The sequence below is a fragment of the Nannobrachium achirus genome (genome assembly GCF_963921795.1).
Source record: "Nannobrachium achirus genome assembly, chromosome: 3".
In the NCBI taxonomy this organism is placed as follows: Eukaryota; Metazoa; Chordata; class Actinopteri; order Myctophiformes; family Myctophidae; genus Nannobrachium; species Nannobrachium achirus.
In genome coordinates this window covers 50,470,840-50,489,967 of record NC_137812.1, presented here as the reverse complement: position 1 = coordinate 50,489,967, position 19,128 = coordinate 50,470,840, and the positions used below count along the sequence as shown (strand labels likewise).

The 19,128-nt window shown below is 46.2% G+C and overlaps 1 protein-coding gene across 1 annotated transcript in view; it reads left to right on the top strand.

Moving 5' to 3' along the window:
* The window catches only part of znf827 (zinc finger protein 827), a 144,594-nt gene that overhangs the window by 30,668 nt on the left and 94,798 nt on the right, over positions 1-19,128 (top strand). The window contains exon 2 of the mRNA XM_080722261.1: positions 14,394-15,791. Coding sequence (XP_080578387.1) covers positions 14,394-15,791 — 1,398 coding nt within the window. The remainder of the gene's footprint in view (positions 1-14,393; positions 15,792-19,128) is intronic.

Here is a 19,128-nt window from a genome sequence, read left to right as displayed (position 1 = left end):
TATAATGTATATCTGCAAAGTAACTAGTAAACTAAGTTTTCAAATAATTGTAGTGGAGTAAAAGTACAATATTTGCATCCGAGATGTAGTGATATAGAAGTAAAAGTACTAAAAGTATGAAAGTGTTGGCATAAAAATGTAGTTACACGTAAAAGTACAAAATGTTTGCCCCACGGGTGGGTCGCGATTATAGCATAGTAAATCGATTGATTGAATAATTTATTTTATTTCTTCTATTCTAGTTGCTTCTATTGCTTCACTTTAGTCGCGTAGGTCCGCGTTGGTAAAAAATCATATCCCGTTGGAATCAAGGCGAAACAACCCGGAAAAAAGGGAGTTCCAATACCAAACGCGATGGGTGGAGTGGGGGTGAAGCAAAGGTCGCTTCAGTTGGATTTTTTCAAGTGGAGCGAACATACGAGGCGACCGTTCGCGCCGCCCCTTTCGGATCGTTCACGCTGCACCCGTTCGCGCGTCTTCTCGTCTTTGCATTGACTTTGACTTTGTATGTAATTGGGCGTTCGAACCATCCAGGTTTGGACGCAGCTTTAGACAGAAATGCCAAACCGTCAAGTACATTGGTGTAGCCGACTTTATTATTATTTGTTATGCAAAAGAAAACAAGTCAACCCAGCTTAATATTGACTATGTCAATTCTAGTTTTTGTGTTATGTTAGTTGCCTAACCTGTTGCTCAAGGATTATAATGCTGAAACACATTCTGTTGCTTTTGATAGAGTTTTAGCGTCTGTGTTCAGCATCCATTATTTCAGCACATTTGGCTCCCAATAGCTTTTTGTTCTTACCAGTGTGGCGCATCTCGACACACTGTGTAATCAGTGAAGTGTAGTGTATGAAATGACAAGGTAGGCAGTAGGTCAGGATGACTGAAACCTTTTGGATTTCAGAAAGAAATGTTTTTTGTTGCAACTTTTGAACATGAACTTTATGACCACAGTGTTCGTCAAGCCTAAAGACTATCAAGTGATGACATGAAACCAACTCGGTCTTACCTTTACAAAATGGGAATTGGCTAGTGAATTACTATCACTTTTTTCAATCTACAAGATACATTAAAGCTGAGGTATATTGATTGATTGATTGACACTTTATTAGACAGACCTGTAAACGGTATGAGATACAGTCAGACATTTGGGCTAAAAGAATAACACAAAAAGGTCCAGGGGACTTTCATCAAGATGTACTTCTTTTATGCATTCTCTCTTTTCAAAGTTTTAATGTTACCCCTCAATTTTCAACGGTTGGTCCAACTAGCAATGGAACCATCCTCTGGGTTATAGGAGAATAGAATTGCTGCAGCATTTTCCGAAAGCATAAAAGTGTGCTTGGCCTTGGCTGTCAAGGACTCAGTTATTTGTTTGAATATTGGCATTTCTTATTGATTCCTGTCACTTATGTATAGATGACAGACACCTTTAACAATAACAATTTTGCTGCTAAGAATTGGCCGAACATTTGCATTAAAGAAAAAGCAGTTAAATGTGTGTGGAGACTGGAGACTGTGGACGAGGTATTGGTTCTTGGCATCGGCATGCTTCACCAAGTATTTTAACATGCTATCAACCCAATAGGAGTATCAGCATCAGTGCACCCCTACTCCTCAGTGCCATCACAACAGTTGAGCTTTATCTTTGACCTCCGTCCTTCACACATAATGAGATGTTAGTGCAGGAATTTCAGGATTTGACAGCAGGTACGGGTAGATTATTTAGATGCACAGCCATCCCGTGGCTGAACTTTGGTTGAGGACAGGAGAAAGAAAGCCTGTGTCCTCCCAACACAGAATGAAATTCATCTTCATTTTCTCCGTTGATCACAAATCTAGAATTTAACGCCTTTGTTTCTGCTTCAGAGATTCGCTCTTCCCCCTCCCTGTTGCAGTTTGGAGTCAATAGCTTTTGATGACACATCTGAGAAGATTTTGATCATGTTGAGTCCTTTTTTTTCCCTTTTTCTTTTCACCATGTGATGCTAAAAATGGCAGGGAAAAATAAACCAGGGTGCAAAGGGCGCTCCATCTGCGATGAGGAATTTCAGAGGTCTGGGGCTTGTGAGTCGTCTCATTCTCTTCCAAGAACACTTCTCCTTCCTGCCTCACCTCTGGCACGCTGCCCGCCAGTACCCACAAACCGCCAAGGCAAGGGCTGAAAATACACAGATGGTAATTTGCGCTACATTTCAATGCGATGGCTGGACCACCATTTTGTGTGCATGTGTATGTTTCTCTCCATCTTTCTATATATAAATAAATACAAAATATATATACACTACAGTATATATTAAATGTCCTTAGAACCGCAAGTGTCACTTCACCTCAGATTCCTGCAAAAGTCACTTTGTGCGTTATTTGTGTCAGAGGACAGGGTAAAGATGGAATGTGGGGAGGGAGGGGAGGGGGGGGGGTGCACCTCCCACATAGGAACAGACTTTGTGGTGATGCTGTGTGTTTGAATCAGTCACATTCTGCATATTGTAATAGCCATTCTGTTCCTTATTCACCGGTCGTGGGCCAAACCTTCATTGCGCAGTTCTCAGTTATCCTCTGGCAGTCCAGCCCACAGCCCCCTGGTCACATTTACAACCTGTCGGTCGGTCCGTCTCTTTGTCTATCTGTCAAGTTCTAGTGATTGAGTTATCACTCAAAGGGCAATAGAAAAGGGGAAGAGGGGTATGTGTGGCAGACGGGCTAGAAATGCAGTAGTGAGAAGACATAGTAATAGTATAGGGAGACAGGGATGGAAGGGGAGACAGAAAGAGAGAGACGGAGCTGTCTGTGTGTGTGTGTGTGTGTGTGTGTGTGTGTGTGTGCGTGTGTGTTTTTTGGGGGGGGGGCGGATTGAGCGAAAGAGAGCTCACTAAAAAAGTGTAGAAGGAATTTGATAGCCTCTATCATGTTCCATGGATGTGAAAACTGTGGGATGCTATAGGAGACAGACAGGAAAGGGGGGACAGTCGGACAGACCGCTAGGATGTACAGTAGTAGGCTATGAGAAAGAAGAAATAGAGACGGATAAGGATGGGAAATTGAGCATAGAGAAAAGCGAAGGACGAGGAGATCCTGATCCAAGGGTGTCCCAATTAACAGAATTACCGTCCTCCTCAGGAGTGCTGTTAGTCATTTGTGGGGACGTGAGCCCGCTGGCGGAGTCGCCTCTCCTCCATATTGTCCAGCCGGTGCTAATAAGGCAGAGCCCTGACCGCCGGCCATGCTCATTAGCATAGCTCGCGGCCGTGGCAACCCTCGGCAGAGCCCGCACGGACACTTAATTACCGCCGCTGCTTCCTCCTTCTCCTCGTCTTCTTCGTCTACCACCGCATCCAGCGGTCCCCTCTTTCGCTCCCTCATTCCATTCTTTCCTCACCTCCGTGGCATTTCCTCCCCCCTTGCCCTCCCATCTCTGCGGCCTTTTCTCCCTTCCTCACTCCTTTTCTCCCTTGCTCCCTTGGACCTTCCTTCACCTCCTTGGCTTTTCTCCCTTCTCTCCCTTCTCCCACCCTCGCCTGCAATCAAGCTGGGAGGATGCAGTGCGGGTGTGATGAGATTAGTTTAGGAATACAGTAGGAACCCTTAATATTTTTATGAGCTTTCTGTTTTTCTTTTTTTGTGTATCTCTGCCTGTCACGAGTTACACTTTTATGTTGTCTTCTTTCTCTCATGTTTGGTATATTGGCTCATCGGCATGACTCTTCTCTTGACATGGGCTCTGTATCGATGCCTCCATCAGACCTTAATCGGCTAATGGCTCTGCTGCCTGGGCTTGAAACAACCACTCCCTTTATTCATCCATCCATCCATCCATCCCTCCCTCCCTCATCTTGCAGTTCTGTGCTACCTCCCTCCTCCCCGTATTCCTGCTAACCCTGTGGGTCACTGAGGGCAGTTTTTTATGCCTGGCTAAGTCAGAGAATAGCTCGGCCCTGTATGTGTTCTCTGTGTTTGCAAGTTTGTTGGCCTGCAGACTCACGCGAGTCATGTGGTGTGTGACCTGCAGAACACCAGCCCCCTCCCACTGCCCTATCCTCTCACCAGGGATCTCTGCTTGTGACAAGGCTAGCTAAATTCTGGTTGACTCCTGTGTTGGGCCAGTAAAAAAGCACTGGCATACTTGTGCGCACACACAAGCACGCACGCACGCACTCGCGCACGCACACACATGCGCGCACATGCACACACACACACCACTCTGCCCCAGAAAAAGCCACGGCCAAAATAACCCTGCCAAGTTCACAAATGGGGATTGTTGACATACAGAGTGAGTTCAAGTTCAAGGCTTTGCTCTGCAGAAGGGCACAAAACACAGCACAAGCACACAATAAGCAAAGATACACGGACACATGTAAATCAGAAAATGGCTGGGGAGGAGGCAAAGTGCCTCCATCTGTTACACTGGAGCTGAAATAAAAGAGAATTAGAAATGTAAAATACCTTTGACAATGCATTGTGGACATTGTGGATATTTCACAATCGAGTTAGCTGTGTTCTAGTACAAATATTCTCTTGTATTTTCGGCAAAGTACAGCCTACTGTATGTGTATGTTTCATCTTTTGTTGTAGGCTGTATTTAGAAAGACAAATGAAACATACTTTTCTCTATATGTGAGGCTGCCTGTGTCACTCGGCTGTTTCCCACTGGACTTCTCAGATACCAGGCTCTATGTCCCTACTTGGGAATCACATTAAAAACATCCACTATAAAATAGGTGCCGGTGGTCCACTTGCTTTTTGGACGTGTCCATTTATAGGCTGTTTAGTGCTTTGTGGGGGACCCCCCCCCCCCCCCCCACCAAGAGGAAGACTGGTGGAACCCAATTCTAGGCCAGCTCGGAATTATATTGAAGGTAGAACTCTTTAACAACTCAGGTTTACTTTTGGAGGAGTTTTCCACTCTTTGTGGAGATACTGTGGAGAGACGTGAGAATGTAAGACGGGACAGAGAGAGAAAATCATAAGACACCAGAAAAAAAAAAAGAAAAGCATTTCTCGACGATCGACACAATCTGGAGATAAATTCTGAGAAAGACATTTTACTGCCGAGCAATTGCATTGAAGCCAACAGAGGATATTCACTTCCTGATGACGTCATCTCCCAAAGGATCACAGGAGAGTTTTCTTTCACCTGTGGGTCCCAATTACTGCTAGGGATGTCACGATACCAGAAATTTAGTAGTCGATGCCAATACCATTGAAATTCCACGATTCTCGATACCATTTCGATACCACGATAAAAATAAAAAATAAACCCCATGTAGTTCAACATACACTCCTTTATTAGAAGTGAACAACAAACAACAATACTGTATGCTTAAACAGAAGTTGCATGTAGCTTTAAATGATTAAAATAAAATAATGTGCATGTAGCCTTAAAAAAATGTATCATTAAAAAAATAAAAGTGTTGGCTGTGTGTGTGTTGCTGCTGCTGGCTTTGCTCTGGCCTGTCCTCCCTGTCAAAGTCTCCTCTGGCTGATACTGTGAAAAGAACATTGAGATTTCAGTTAGTAGGTGTAGCTAAGTGACTGACTACAGCAACAATATGAAAACAGCATAGGCTGTAATAACACAAACACACACACACACACACACACACACACACACACACACACACACACACACACACACACACACACACACACACACACACACACACACAGTGCAAGCAGTCATTTAATGACGTGGTGAAACCCTTTTTAGTGATATTTATTACAAATCATAGCCCATTACAACCGCGCGCGCACACACACACACACACACACACACACACACACACACACACACACACACACACACACACACACACACACACACACACACACACACACACACACAGCCTATTATTACAACCGCACGCGCGCACACACACACACACACACATAATCCTAGCGTAAAAAAAAAAAGTCTAGAAGAACATTGGCCAAACATCAATGCCAGCCTTCTCAAACAAAGAATAACGTATGTATTATTCCAGCGTTGTTTAACGTTACGTTGGGCGATTCAGTAAATGAGCTGCCTTGTAACTTTATGTAACTTTATGCGGGACAGACGGGGGCTGCTCTCCGTGACGAGGCTGGACACAACGTTAACGTTACTTTGCTAGGCAGCTCATTTACTGTGTGGGCTCACCATAGTAACGTTATTAGATATGGGCAACAATGATAACACGTGAATTCAAATGCACTCACCTTGAATTCTTTGTACAAGTCTGGATGTCGGTCTTTTAGATGTTTCGCTAGTTGGATGTGTCCCCCCCCCTTTCGTCTGGAAACGGTTACGGGCGGCGGGCCGGCATACAGGTTTTTGACGATCAACTATTAATCCCTGCTCATCCTCGAATGCGAAGTACTATACGCAACTTTTGGTTAGTTTTTCTTCTCAACTATGGAGGGGAGGGCAGCTGTCGCTGCTTGTTGGAGACTACGCGATGCAGATGCGTGTGCCGCCACCATGTTGCATGTTGTTGTTTTTCTCCTTGAAGCGTGGTAGTCCACGTAACGTTATCACAGCATCAGACCCTGCTGTGAGGGTTGTGCGTGTGTCTCCGACTGCCTGCTGTGAGGGTTGCCAGATAACCGCTCATTTACAGCCCAAAAATAACACAAAAGAAGCGGCCAGATCTGGCGTCTCGGTACCAACGGTACTTCGGTACTACCGTACTTGTAGAAAAGTTAGTACCGTACCGTACCGTCACATTTGGCATCGAGTTGGTACCGAAGTATCGGTTCTGGTGACAAGCCTAATTACTGCACGGTACTATAAAAGCAATATACCGACTTTAATCAGAAAAAGCACTCCGGGGCCGGGTTTGAAATCCCAATTTTCGGGAAAAGCAGTCATTGTGTTAAATCCCCGTTATACTTAGTTGCACGACACCGGCGAGCAACTAATTATAAACACTTCTTTATTAGCCTCTGTTGCTTTGTCTAATGTGGGTGGTGCTGTACGTCACTTGGACTCATTTGTGTGGGTGTGATTGAGTGAATGAATGAGTGAGCAAGTGTGTGTGTACATGAGTGTGTATCCTAGTGAGAAGAGAATCCCCCTATAATCTCTCTCTCTCACTCTCTCAGACACACGCACACACCAGTGGCCGCCACTGCATGCCACTGAAGCAGCAGCGTGTGAGCGCTAACGGATCCCGACTGCTGAGCGCCTGCAGCTGTTTGTCTCAACATGCAAGTCATCCCCGCCATTACAGCGCTAAACGCTTCCCTTTCGCAGGCAGACGCTCGCCGCCTCGGCCCCTATCTCCTTGCCTATATCACCACCAGAGGGTGTGGGTGGGTGTGTGTGTGTGTGTGTGTGTGTGTGTGTGTGTGTGTGTGTGTGTGTGTGTGTGTGTGTGTGTGTGTGTGTGTGTGTGTGTGTGTGTGTGTCTGTGTGTCTGTGTGTCTGTGTGTCTGTGTGCGCGCGTGCGCTGAGGTTGGGGGGCTTTCTGCAGTTACTGTGGCCTTGCCTGGTCGCTGCTGCTTTACCAGAGGCAACAGTGTAGTTGTATGGGTGTCACAGAGAGATGGAGAGAAAGGAATGATGAGGGGCAGAGGTGCGGGTGGGGGGGGGGCTTCTAGGTTGCTTTTAATCACATTCTTGGCTGTGGTTGTAGTTAAAACTGTGTGCGGGTGTGTGCACATGCATAGTACACAAACACACACACACACATACTCCTAAACTCTCTGTGTGTGTGTGTGTGTGTGTGTGTGTGTGTGTGTGTGTGTGTGTGTGTGTGTGTGTGTGTGTGTGTGTGTGTGTGTGTGTGTGTGTGTGTGTGTGTGTGTGTGTGTGTGTGTGTGTGTGTGTGTGTGTGTGTGTGTGCGCGCGTGCGTGGCCCACTTGACTATGTGTGTACGCAGTTGTTCATCTTTCTGTGTGTGTGTAGACATGAGCATACTGTACTTGCGCCCACATACGTGTCTTTGTGTCTTTGCACTAGCTCATGTTTCTCGTGTGTGTGTGTGTGTGTGTCTGTGCATGTGGTGTGTGGCACATAGCAGTGGTCGGTCAGGAGTAGGGGTTTGGCCCCTCCCCCCCACAAAGCCCCTCCCCCCCCCTGGCCCCCGGGAGCTCAGGCCAGAGACCGTGACCTTGGGAAATGTCATCCTGCCCACAGGGCTGGGCTCACTCGCCTGTGGCACATGAAACCAGGGCAACAGGGCGCATCGGTGCACTCACTGCACTGTAGGCCTCTGCCGATAGGCTGGCCATGTACTGGCTATACTATGTATGTGTAGTTTTGTATTCGGCTATCTCCCCCCCCCCCCCCCCCCCCCCCCCGTCACATCTCCTGAACCCCTGGATTTAAGTAAGACGTGAATGTATGTAAACTCACAGCACCGTTTAGGCTTCTTCTTGCAAGACATTGATTGCTGTGCTGTCATGGTTAAATGCGATCGTATTTTTTATTTTTATTTTTTGCATCTTGGAACATGGTCTCAACTATGTTCAACTACACCAAGCATTTTAATGATGGCATAAACTTCAATATTCCTGATTGGACAATACTCTTACATTGAATTGCTGCGGAGAGAAGTAAGATGGCAATCTAAAGATGATACACTGTTGATGGTGGGCGGAACAGTACAACCATTAGAGCAGGGGTCTTCAACGTTTTCAGGCCAAGGACCCGTTAGCTGAGAGAGAGATGAAGCAGGGACCCCCACTACATATCGTATGTAGTTTGACAGCGCTATCATCTTTGTAGGTTGGATTAATGTGTATTTTCATACATTTAACCACTTGAACTGTCAATACCTACACCCTCTACACCAAACCGCTGTGCCAAAATATAGCCGATCTACAAGCTCAATACGCCTCGCATTAGAGGCTCATGCTGCTCTTAGCATGTCACATGGAGGAGGGTCATGACACTCTCTCTCTATCTCTCTTTTTCTTTATGTCTATATTCTGCTCTCCTACATTATGTCAATCCTTCTCATGCTTTCCATGTTTCACCACCGGTTGCGTCGAGCGCCGTGTCAACGTCAACGCTGGGAAGGCTCCCGTTTTAATTAATGAAGGGTGCTCCACTGCCGACGTCAACGTCGGGCACTCATATTCACCCCGGTTCACTTTTTTGACGCCGACACGACGCCGTCTTTTTGGTGGAGGAAGGAAAGTTCATGTCATCACCTCTGGTCAGGGTCAAGTCAATTTAATACACCAAGGGACAGGAAATAAACAACAAGATGGTTGTGTCATGAGGTGTCATCAATATCCAAATCTACGATTTGTTTTGACTTTCGTTTTTAAGGTCATGAGACATGAACTTTTTAAATCACACTGTCAAAACATTTGACAATTCTAAATAGGGGTGCAACAGTTAGACTTAACTAGTTGATTCAATCAGTTATAAAAAGACGTGTGACGTCAGCAGAGAGACGCGGGACATGCAAACAAATATTTCTCTATATATCAAGTGGTTAATTGATTTGTGCATATATAACTAAATATATACATAAACTGTGCTTCTCGGTTATTTGATTAATCAAAAAAGTAATCAATAGAATAATAAAGAACATAATCGATGTCTTTTTACAAGTGATGAAGCCCAAGCTGTTGTAATCTGCCATGTAGTGGCTTCTTTTAACTGCATAGTGAACTCTTCGCAGGAAACAGCAGGTGCCATTCATGCTCTTGGTAGCACTTACACTTGTCGTGTGTATTCGTGATTCGATTCAATTTTTGCTCATTTTGTGACACCCCAGATACAATTTACAATTTATGCATTTGGCAGACACTCTTAATCCAGAGGGATTTTACAGTAAGCAAGATAAACATAAGGTAATACAACAAATGCACAGAGATAGTAATCTAGGATCCTACTGTAGGTAATCCAAGAACTTATCATCAGTCTAAAAACAGTGGAGCTAGATACAATGAAAGAAAGCATGCATATCATTTACCATTAGGATGTGTGTGGGTGATACTTATGCGAGTTGGGGCCAAAGTTATGAAAGAGTTTCTGTTAACAAAAATCAATGAAATTCAGCATGCATTGTGAAGATGTGAGGAGGGGGCCATGTCATGTCCAGGGCATATATATGAAGATTCACATAGGCCTAATTGCAGATATAATAGATAAGGGTGTTTAGAGGCCGGGTCTGTTCTGTCCTTTTTAGAGCTGGCATCTGACATCCAGTGTGTACAAATGATTCTGTAAGGTAGGTGTGTGTGTGTGTGTGTGTGTGTGTGTGTGTGTGTGTGTGTGTGTGTGTGTGTGTGTGTGTGTGTGTGTGTGTGTGTGTGTGTGTGTGTGTGTGTGTGTGTGTGTGTGTGTGTGTGTGTGTGTGTGTGTGTGTGTGTGTGTGTACGCGCGCGCGTTTTAATAATACTACAACATGGGGAAGTGTGTACTGTTCTTTACGTAACAGATGTGTAAGAGTTACAATTATTGAAGAAATAACAAAATAAAGAAGGAAAGATTCACTAAAAGGCAGTGGCATTAGTCTTCAGCTTTGATCTGAAAGAACTGAGAGTCGTAGCAAACCACGCGCGCGTGCGTGCGTTTTAATAATACTACAACATGGGGAAGTGTGTACTGTTCTTTACGTAACAGATGTGTAAGAGTTACAATTATAGAAGAAATAACAAAATAAAGAAGGAAAAGATTCACTAAAAGGCAGTGGCATTAGTCTTCAGCTTTGATCTAAAAGAACTGAGAGTCGTAGCAAACCTGCAGTTTTCAGGGAGTTTGTTCCAGATATCTGGTGCATGAAAACTGAACACTGCTTCTCCATGTTTAGTTTTGACTCTGGGGACATACAGCTGACCTTTTCTTTTCCTTTTCTTTTTATACGGCTGACCTATCTCAGACAACCTGAGAGGTCCGTTTCATGATGTAGCACAAGATCAGAATGTCAGATGATGTATTTCAGCCCTATACGATTCAGTGCTTTATAGACCAACTGTAGTATTATTATGAAATAAATTCTTTGACAGACACAAGAAGAAGCCAGGGTAAACTAGAAACTGAATTGATATGATCGACTCCCTTGGTGTCAGTAGAAGGACTCGAGCTGCAGTGTTCGTTCGTCTGATTCAACTGCAGTTAAAGGCAAACACAACCCGTAACCTCTACTAAATTGTAATTTTTGCTTTCATGTGGCTGTTGAAATTCAGGTCCATGATTATTACACCAAGATTTCTGTCTTGGGTCACCCTGGCCACAATATGACTTCAGGTTGGATCTAGCGGAAGTGGCGGAAGTGCTGTGTTTAACGGAAGTTACGTCATGTGTTGTAGTCTTCCATTGAAATTCTCACGGCGGAAGTTGAACAGTCTCTGCCTGATATTGTCACCAGGCTTTTCTCTTTGCAGATGAGTAAGCCTGGCTACGCGAGGCTAGTCTTGGGTCATGGTTTTCAACATCACCGATTTGGAGGTGCCGATGGCAGAGTGGTTATTAAGGCGCATACCTATAGGCTTGGATGTAACCTGACGGCGAGTCCCAGGTTAGAAGTAGTGTTGTAGTAGTAGTAGCATATCATCATTGTAGTGTAGTATAATTAATTGTATTGCAGTATCAGCAGGGATCTTCAACGTTTTCAGGCCAAGGACCCCTTAGTTGAGAAATAGCTGAAGCAGGGACCCCCACAACCTGTTCATATATTCCGTATAGTTTCTTTGTTTGACAGCACAATTATCAGTGTTGGATTCATGTAAATTTTGCTTTCAGATATTTAACCACCGTCAATAGTTAATAACTTGACCTTTCATTCTGTACTGACTAGTCTGCACTTTTTCCTCTTTACACCAAACCTCTTTTCCAAAAATAGCCGATCTACAAGCTCACAACGGCTCGCAAGCATGAGGCGTTGTGAGCTTGTAGATCCGCTATTTTTGGCTAAAGTTCTCAGAATATGGACACTAGGGTTCAAGTGGTTTATATAAAAAAGGTCACACAAAGATTTGGAGTAGTAACTCTGAAGACCCCCTAGGGGTCCCGGACCCCCTGTTGAAGACCCCTGCTGTAGTATCATCATTGGTAATATCATCATGGTAATAATAGTGCATTATCATTACAGTCACCCAGACCAGACAGATGTGAACCAAACCCTAACAATCCCTACAGGTCGGCAGGCCACACGTTGCCTGGCAACCGTCTCTCCTTTGCCTGTAAACAGAGAAGCCCACCAGGATCCTGTCAGGTCGCCACGGTGATGACAGGATTGATGTGTGTGCGCTGTGCGTGTGTGTGCGTGCGTGTGTGTGCGTGTGGTGGGGTTCAGAGAGAGACTCGAGAGAGGGAGTACATGTGTGCATGCACATGTGAGAGCACGCTTGTGTGTGTGTGTGTGTGTGTGTGTGTGTGTGTGTGTGTGTGCGCGTGTGCGTGTGCGTGCGAGAGGGACGGGAAGAGTGAGAGGGAGACAGTGATGGAGAGAGCCAGAGTACGAAAGAGAATGAGAAAGTAGTGGAGAAAATAGGGAGTCTTAGATAGTGTTAGAGAGAGAGAGAGATAGACGGCAGACCCTAGTAATTCATTGTAATTCCTACTTATCGTATTTTTACACTGTACTCAATGCCCCGTTTGTCCTTGTAACCTCTCCTGTCTCAAACACATAGAATCATATTTTGTTAAGGTTCCGTACGCTAACCTCTGGAACAGAAACAAACACATGCAAAGTTTTGACATTTCCCTTTTCCGACGCCTTGTTGGTGTTTTTTCTTTCTTTCTTCTGTTTTACCCAACACATTCTCATGGAGTTTTTTTTTCTTCTTTTTCTTTCTTTTTTTTTAGTTAATATGTATCAAGCAAGATTCACTTCTTCCTCTGTTCGCCCTTGTCTGGCAAGCTGTAATGTTTTGCTTATGAATATTGATACACCAAGTGTATATTAATGACCCCCGCTGACCTTAACCCTATCCTTATTGGCTCCCCGGTGGTATCCGCAGGCTCATGCATATTAATCTGGCGCTGTAACCTCCATTACCCTAATCTGTGCTGTCTAGCCTCCCAGAAGGACCCGTCGTCATGGTAACCCCTGTACTAGGCTTCCTCCAGATAGACCCGAGCTGCGAAAAAATAGTAGAAAAAAAAAAAGAATAGGGATGAGGAAAAAAAACAAATTGCTCCTCAGCCATCTCGGACGTTGGTTTCTTTCTTGGCTGGGAGGAAGATGCTTGTTTTATATGACAGAAAATGAGAACGGAATTTGCGTCACAGCTTGTTGGGTCGATGGTTGTAGTTGGTTGTCCCTGGGAGCTGGGAGCACTGAGGCCTGTTGGCATAATTTAAAGGGTCCGTTTACAATTTTTGTCTTTTCGTTCTCAGCTGGGTAATTGAGACTGCTCACTTCAGGTAATGATGAGCCAAAATGACCCCCCCTCCCCCTGTTTTGGCACGCTGGTACAAGGGTCTTTTAGCTGTGGGACAGCCTACAAAAAGCAGGGAAAATGGATGGCACGCCTCTCTGAGATTTGGAGGCATAAAAGCGAGGTGATTGCTGTCAGCCCTGGGTTGCTGTGACCTCCTTTCACTAAGTGTTATTGAATAGGTGCACGATGTTGACAATTCTCACACAGAATAAACAGCCGTTGTACTTTTGCTGAACAAAATGTATGCAATTTACAATTTAGGACTTAAGCAGACCCTTTTATCCAGAGCTTACAAAGGGCAAGTTCAGAGTAAGTGGCATGAACCCCTTGTCAACAAATGACTGTGTGTAAAAGGCCATATAAATACAGTTAAAAAAGAAAACAATTATTGTGCAACAAAGTAACTAACTAGGTGGAAACAATTTGAGAGTAGTAGGCATCAGTTTTTTTAGTGGCTTTTCTCGCCGCTGTTCTAGCAACTACCTTGCCTTTAGAAGTCCCCAGGTGATTAGTAGGCAGAGATCTCTGATTTTAAGCCTACAAAGTAAGTATAGGATGCCAGGTAAACATCAAACCTAGCATCTGTCCAAACAACGGGCAACCTGAAACAACATTCTTAGCATTTGTAGACCAGCTGACATTATATATCTGTCTAAATAACAGTGAACAAGTAACCAACGTACATCTGCTTAGTATAACTAGCATCTGTAAACGGGCAACGGTGGAATTGATACAAGGAATGAAAAGTGCTGGGGGGTGAGGTACAGTCTGAAGAGGGGAGTGTTCAGACTGTACTGGAAAATGTGATTCTTCAGTCTTGTTTGTCTGAAAGCAACATGCAGACGCCTGGTCCTTCCTACAAAATACAAATACAAAATCCTGTGGTCTAAAATCATCTGAGATCCTGAGGTCTTATGTTGATGAACCTCTCTCCCCAATGTCTGGTCATGGCTAGCAACAAGGACTGAGAGCTTGATGGTTGTTTATAGGAGCAACATGTTGATGATTCCCTCTCTGTTTACTCCCAGTAAAACATCCCAATAAAAATGTCTTTCTCTCTCTGCAGATGTGGACAGCAACGAAGATGGAGGGCCAGACGCCGGTCCCGTGGAAGAGGAGAGCTGGTTTGGGAATGCCTCCGACACACGCTCAGAGTCGTCATCCTATGGCGACGCGCAGGACGAGCTCCTGCTGCAGCGGGGCTCCTCTCCCGACGAGCGGCCCGTCAACAGCGGCGGTTTCACAGGGCCTGGGTCCGCCGACCACGACACCTCCGGAGGCGAGGGCTCGCTTGGCTGCCCCACACCGGTCCACCACCGTGCCACCTCCCTGGAGCTCCTGGGGCTGGACGGAGGAGCCTTCGCCGCCCAAGACACCCTCTCGTCGGTGGTCTCGTCCCTGTACGGCGAGGCGGCGAGCCAGGCGCTGGGCAAACCCCTCAGCAGCAACCTGCGGCGCCTCCTAGAGGCCGGGTCGCTCAAGCTGGACGCCGGAGACCTCCTGGGCCGCTCTTCTTCCTCCTCCTCGGCCCGGGGCGGAGTAGGAGGGGACTCTCCGCCCATAGGCCTGGCTCCGCCCCTCACCCTTTCCCCGTCCTCCCACCACGCCCAGCAGCTGAGCGCGCTAGCCAGGAAGCTAGCGGCCGCCAACAGCAGCAACAATCATAGCAGCGGGGGCTCAGCCTCGGCCTCGCCCGCCTCACTGGCGCCTCCCGCAATCAAGCAGGAGCCCCTGGACCCCTTCTCCTCGGCCGCCACCAGCAACGGCAGTGGCTTCGTGTGGGTGGGCGTGGCGGACAAGTGGCCCCCGGCCGGCTGCTCGGCGGCCGGGGGCTCCAGCCTCTCGCCAGACTCGGCCATCCAGAAGCTGAAGGCGGCGGCCAACGCCGTGCTCCAAGACAAGAACGCTGTGGCCTCCTCCTCTTCATCCTCTTCCTCTTCCTCCTCCTCGTCCTCCTCCTCGTCCTCCTCCATGTCCGCTGCACCCTCCTCAGGGGTGGCCGCCCTTGGCGGAGGAGGAGGAGGAGGAGGCAGCGGGCGCGGTGAAGACGTGGTGCGCTTCGACGCCTTCACCTCCCCGTTTAGCCCGCAGTCGGCCAGCTCCACCCTCGCAGCGCTCTCCAAGAAGGTCAGCGAGCGGAGCCAGGCCACCTCCACGGGGACCTCCACCACCCCCGACCACCACCATCACCACCACCAGGGCTCCGCCAGCTCCTTCCTCTCCCTGGTCTCCATGACCTCCTCGGCTGCCTTGCTCAAAGAGGTGGCGGCCAGGGCGGCGGGGAACCTGCTGGCGGAGAAGAAGGAAGGCTCCCCGCTGGCTGGGGCCGGGGTCCTCCAGGAGGACACCAAGCCCCTGCTAGACCGCAACCAGAAAGCGTCCACGCCCTCCACGCCCACCCAGGGTCTGGAGCTGCTGTTGCCCTCCACCCCCAAAGGCAGGGTCAAGCCCAGCAGCCAAGCAGGTAACACAACTAACCTCTAATGCTATTTATGTTATGTCTCGTCATTGACGCACAACAGTGCTGGAGAGGTGCTGACCACGACCAAGTGTGAAGGACGGCAGTTTCTCACACATAGCAAGGGCTGTCACAATTATTACATAATCGTCTAATCGCGATTATTTACATAATTGTGATTATTTTTCATAATCGTTTCCATGTTGAAAAATGTTCATATATTTAGAAAAAAAGGCAACAATAGTGGAAATGGCAGATATACAAGCTCACAATGCGACGCGTTGTGAGCTTGTAGATCGGCTATTTCCACTATCAATGTTCTTTTTAAGTATAAAGTTGTGAAAAATGTCAGTAATTTCTTTGTATATTTAGGTTATGCGTCATATCTACCATGTGCAACTTCAAAGCCTAAAAGCCAAACAGAAGTGTAATTGTCAACGACAAAAACACAATTAAATCGCTAATCGCAATTATTTGTGTGACAATTAATCGTCATGTAAAATGTCATAATCGTGACAGCCCTACAAATAGCACACAAGAATAATTGATTAAATAAGGCTTATGGATCCTATCATTGATATGTCTGTTTAAAGTTTTTATTGAGACCATATTGGAGCATTGCGTCAAGCTTGTCATCGAGGTATTTGTAATATCGTAGGTGTTTTGGAATGTCTTAGTAATGTATTAGGCAGTTTGAGAGGTAGCCTTGATTTCACTAAATACACTAATGACACTTTTCCACTGCATGGTAACGGCTCAACTCAGGATTTTCATTGGACAAAAATGACGGTACTACCGATTGATCTTTCATCACTAGCATCATTGTGTCATGACAGACTCTGCATGTAAGCTCCAGAATACTGTTAACAAACCTTTAAACTAGACTTAGTAAATGGGAAATTACTCAATATTAAGCAAATGCATGGCCTATTTCTATCCTAAACTGATTTCAGAAACTTCTTCCCCCCATTTAATTTCACTGTATAGCTGAGATCGGTTCCAGACATCACTGTGGGTACGATCTGCAGTGATGTGGTAGACAAGTACCTGCCATTGAGTAGACTTCAATTGAGTCTGTAACATGCATTGGAAAAAGCATCATAACTGAACTAGAACACACCTACTCTTGACCAATAACATTTGTCTGTATTTTTGCCAATGTTGTTTCTTATTTTGCTTTGCCTTTTTATGATCTGGAAAGAATGGTGCTACAGATCTACCTGAATTTGAAGATCTTTATCTGCTTAAGATGAATCAAAAATCTCATCATTTCCTCAAGGAGCACACTACTTGACATTCACGGTCTGCTAAAGACATAACTCTGGCTCTGTTTTGGCATGCTACTTGTGTAACAGCGAGCACTGATTGCTTCCAGCCAACGATACTTACGAAAATAGACCTTTGAACTTCAAGACACATTTTTATTAAAAGGTCATGTCTCCCCCAAATTTCCCCAAAGAACATTTCAGGAATAATGAATAACTGAACATCACAGAATGTTAAAATGTAAATTCTAACGAGCGCAGTTTGGATTTTCCGTGTCTTTCTCTCTCAGAGCATTCTAGTAGTTGGTGTGTTAGTTCCCGTTTCACCTCCCCAATGCCAAACTCCTAAGCAGCGAAGCTTCGGTTTCTAGCTGTCAGCCGCTGAAGTGGCAGAGCAGAGAGAGAGAGAGAGAGAGGGAGAGAGAGAAAACAGCCTTGGCTGGCCTCGAGTCTGGGAAAAAGGTCTGCAGGCTCAACGGGTGGGGGGGTGGACTTCAGCGGAGACCTCACCGTCTTCCAGGACCAGCTCGTTTGCGCTCGGATGTGCAGGCTGCCAAAGGGGCCCCGTCAGTGTGCACTCGACACAGCGGGGGGCCCCGGAGTCCATATCCATCTCAGCAGCCTCCTCCTGGCTTAAAAACCCCTGCTAACCAGAGCCCCGTGCATGCATCAGCTCTGCTCTCTCTCCCTCTCTCTCTCTCTCTCTGCTCGGCTCCAGACTCGCGGCCAAACACAACCCCATCACAGTTTCCACTGGCTGGATACGCACACACGCACGGGCGTGCATGTGTCTACACTTGCATTCGCGTGCGCACACACACACACACATGCACAGACGCACACACACCAATTCTCAAAGAACATCTATCACACATTCACACCCAGACACACACGCACACTCTCTCTCTCTAACACAATCATACACAGCCGTAAACACAGAACCACACATACTCATTCTGAGTAGCTCACAAATGGTCATGCAGTAAGTGTGCACTCAGACAAAGATATAGAACCCGCGCACGTGCACACACACACACACACACACACACACACACACACACACACACACACACACACACACACACACACACTATAATGTACATTCATACAAAGGCACAAACACGTATTCTGCCTCTGAGTAAATAGCCATGCATGCACTGTGCACCCAGGCATAGACTTAGAGGTCAAACAAGGGTGCACACACCGAGATTTCCCTCAAACACACACACACAAACACACACAAATGCACACCTCCACACAAACTCTGGCTCTTAGTAACACACACACACACGCGCGTGCGTACACACACTCCCACACTCCCTCTCTCTGGCTCTGAGTGACTCACAAATGGCCATGCAGTATATCCCACAAGTGTGCACTCAGACGTCGTCATAGATCCCCAATAAGGAGGGGCACACAGATTTTGCACGCACGCACACGCATGCACACATACAGAGGCTAGCCGTAGAAGCAAAGAAAGTGCTGCTGGATCTAAATGAGCAGCCTTTGGGGAGAACAGAATGTTTTCAGGGAGATGGATGGGCACTTCTGAGGGATTGTGTCGTAACCCCGCCAAATCTAAAATGGCTGGATCAAATTGACTCCAGACAGATGAGCGGCGAGTCGATGTAATATTCTGTGATCTGCATGCTAAAGAGGGCCATCCGCTGTAACCCGCAAACCGTCAAGGTCGAACAGTGCTGTAAAAAAAAAAGAAAGAAAGAAAAGAAAAGCAGGTAGTTGTTTGGTCGCCAGACTGAAAAATGTGACCTTGATTATCGACTGTCATGTCTTGTTTTATTGCGCCTCCCTGGCTGGTTCCACTGCAGAGCTGCATTACACAGATAGGTAGTGTACTATGCATAATATGCTGTATATATGTGACACATCTTGGAAAAACAAGCTTGTAAGTCCCCCCAACTGATGCTCCCGCATCAACAGCATACACACACACACATGTACTTATGACTGACTTGCACACTCCTCTTCATCTGTTTTTGTTTCTCTCGACCTTATGCTAGAGTAGACAGAAGTTTTTTCTTTTTTTTGGTTTGTTTTTCACGTGCGCACGGTGATCT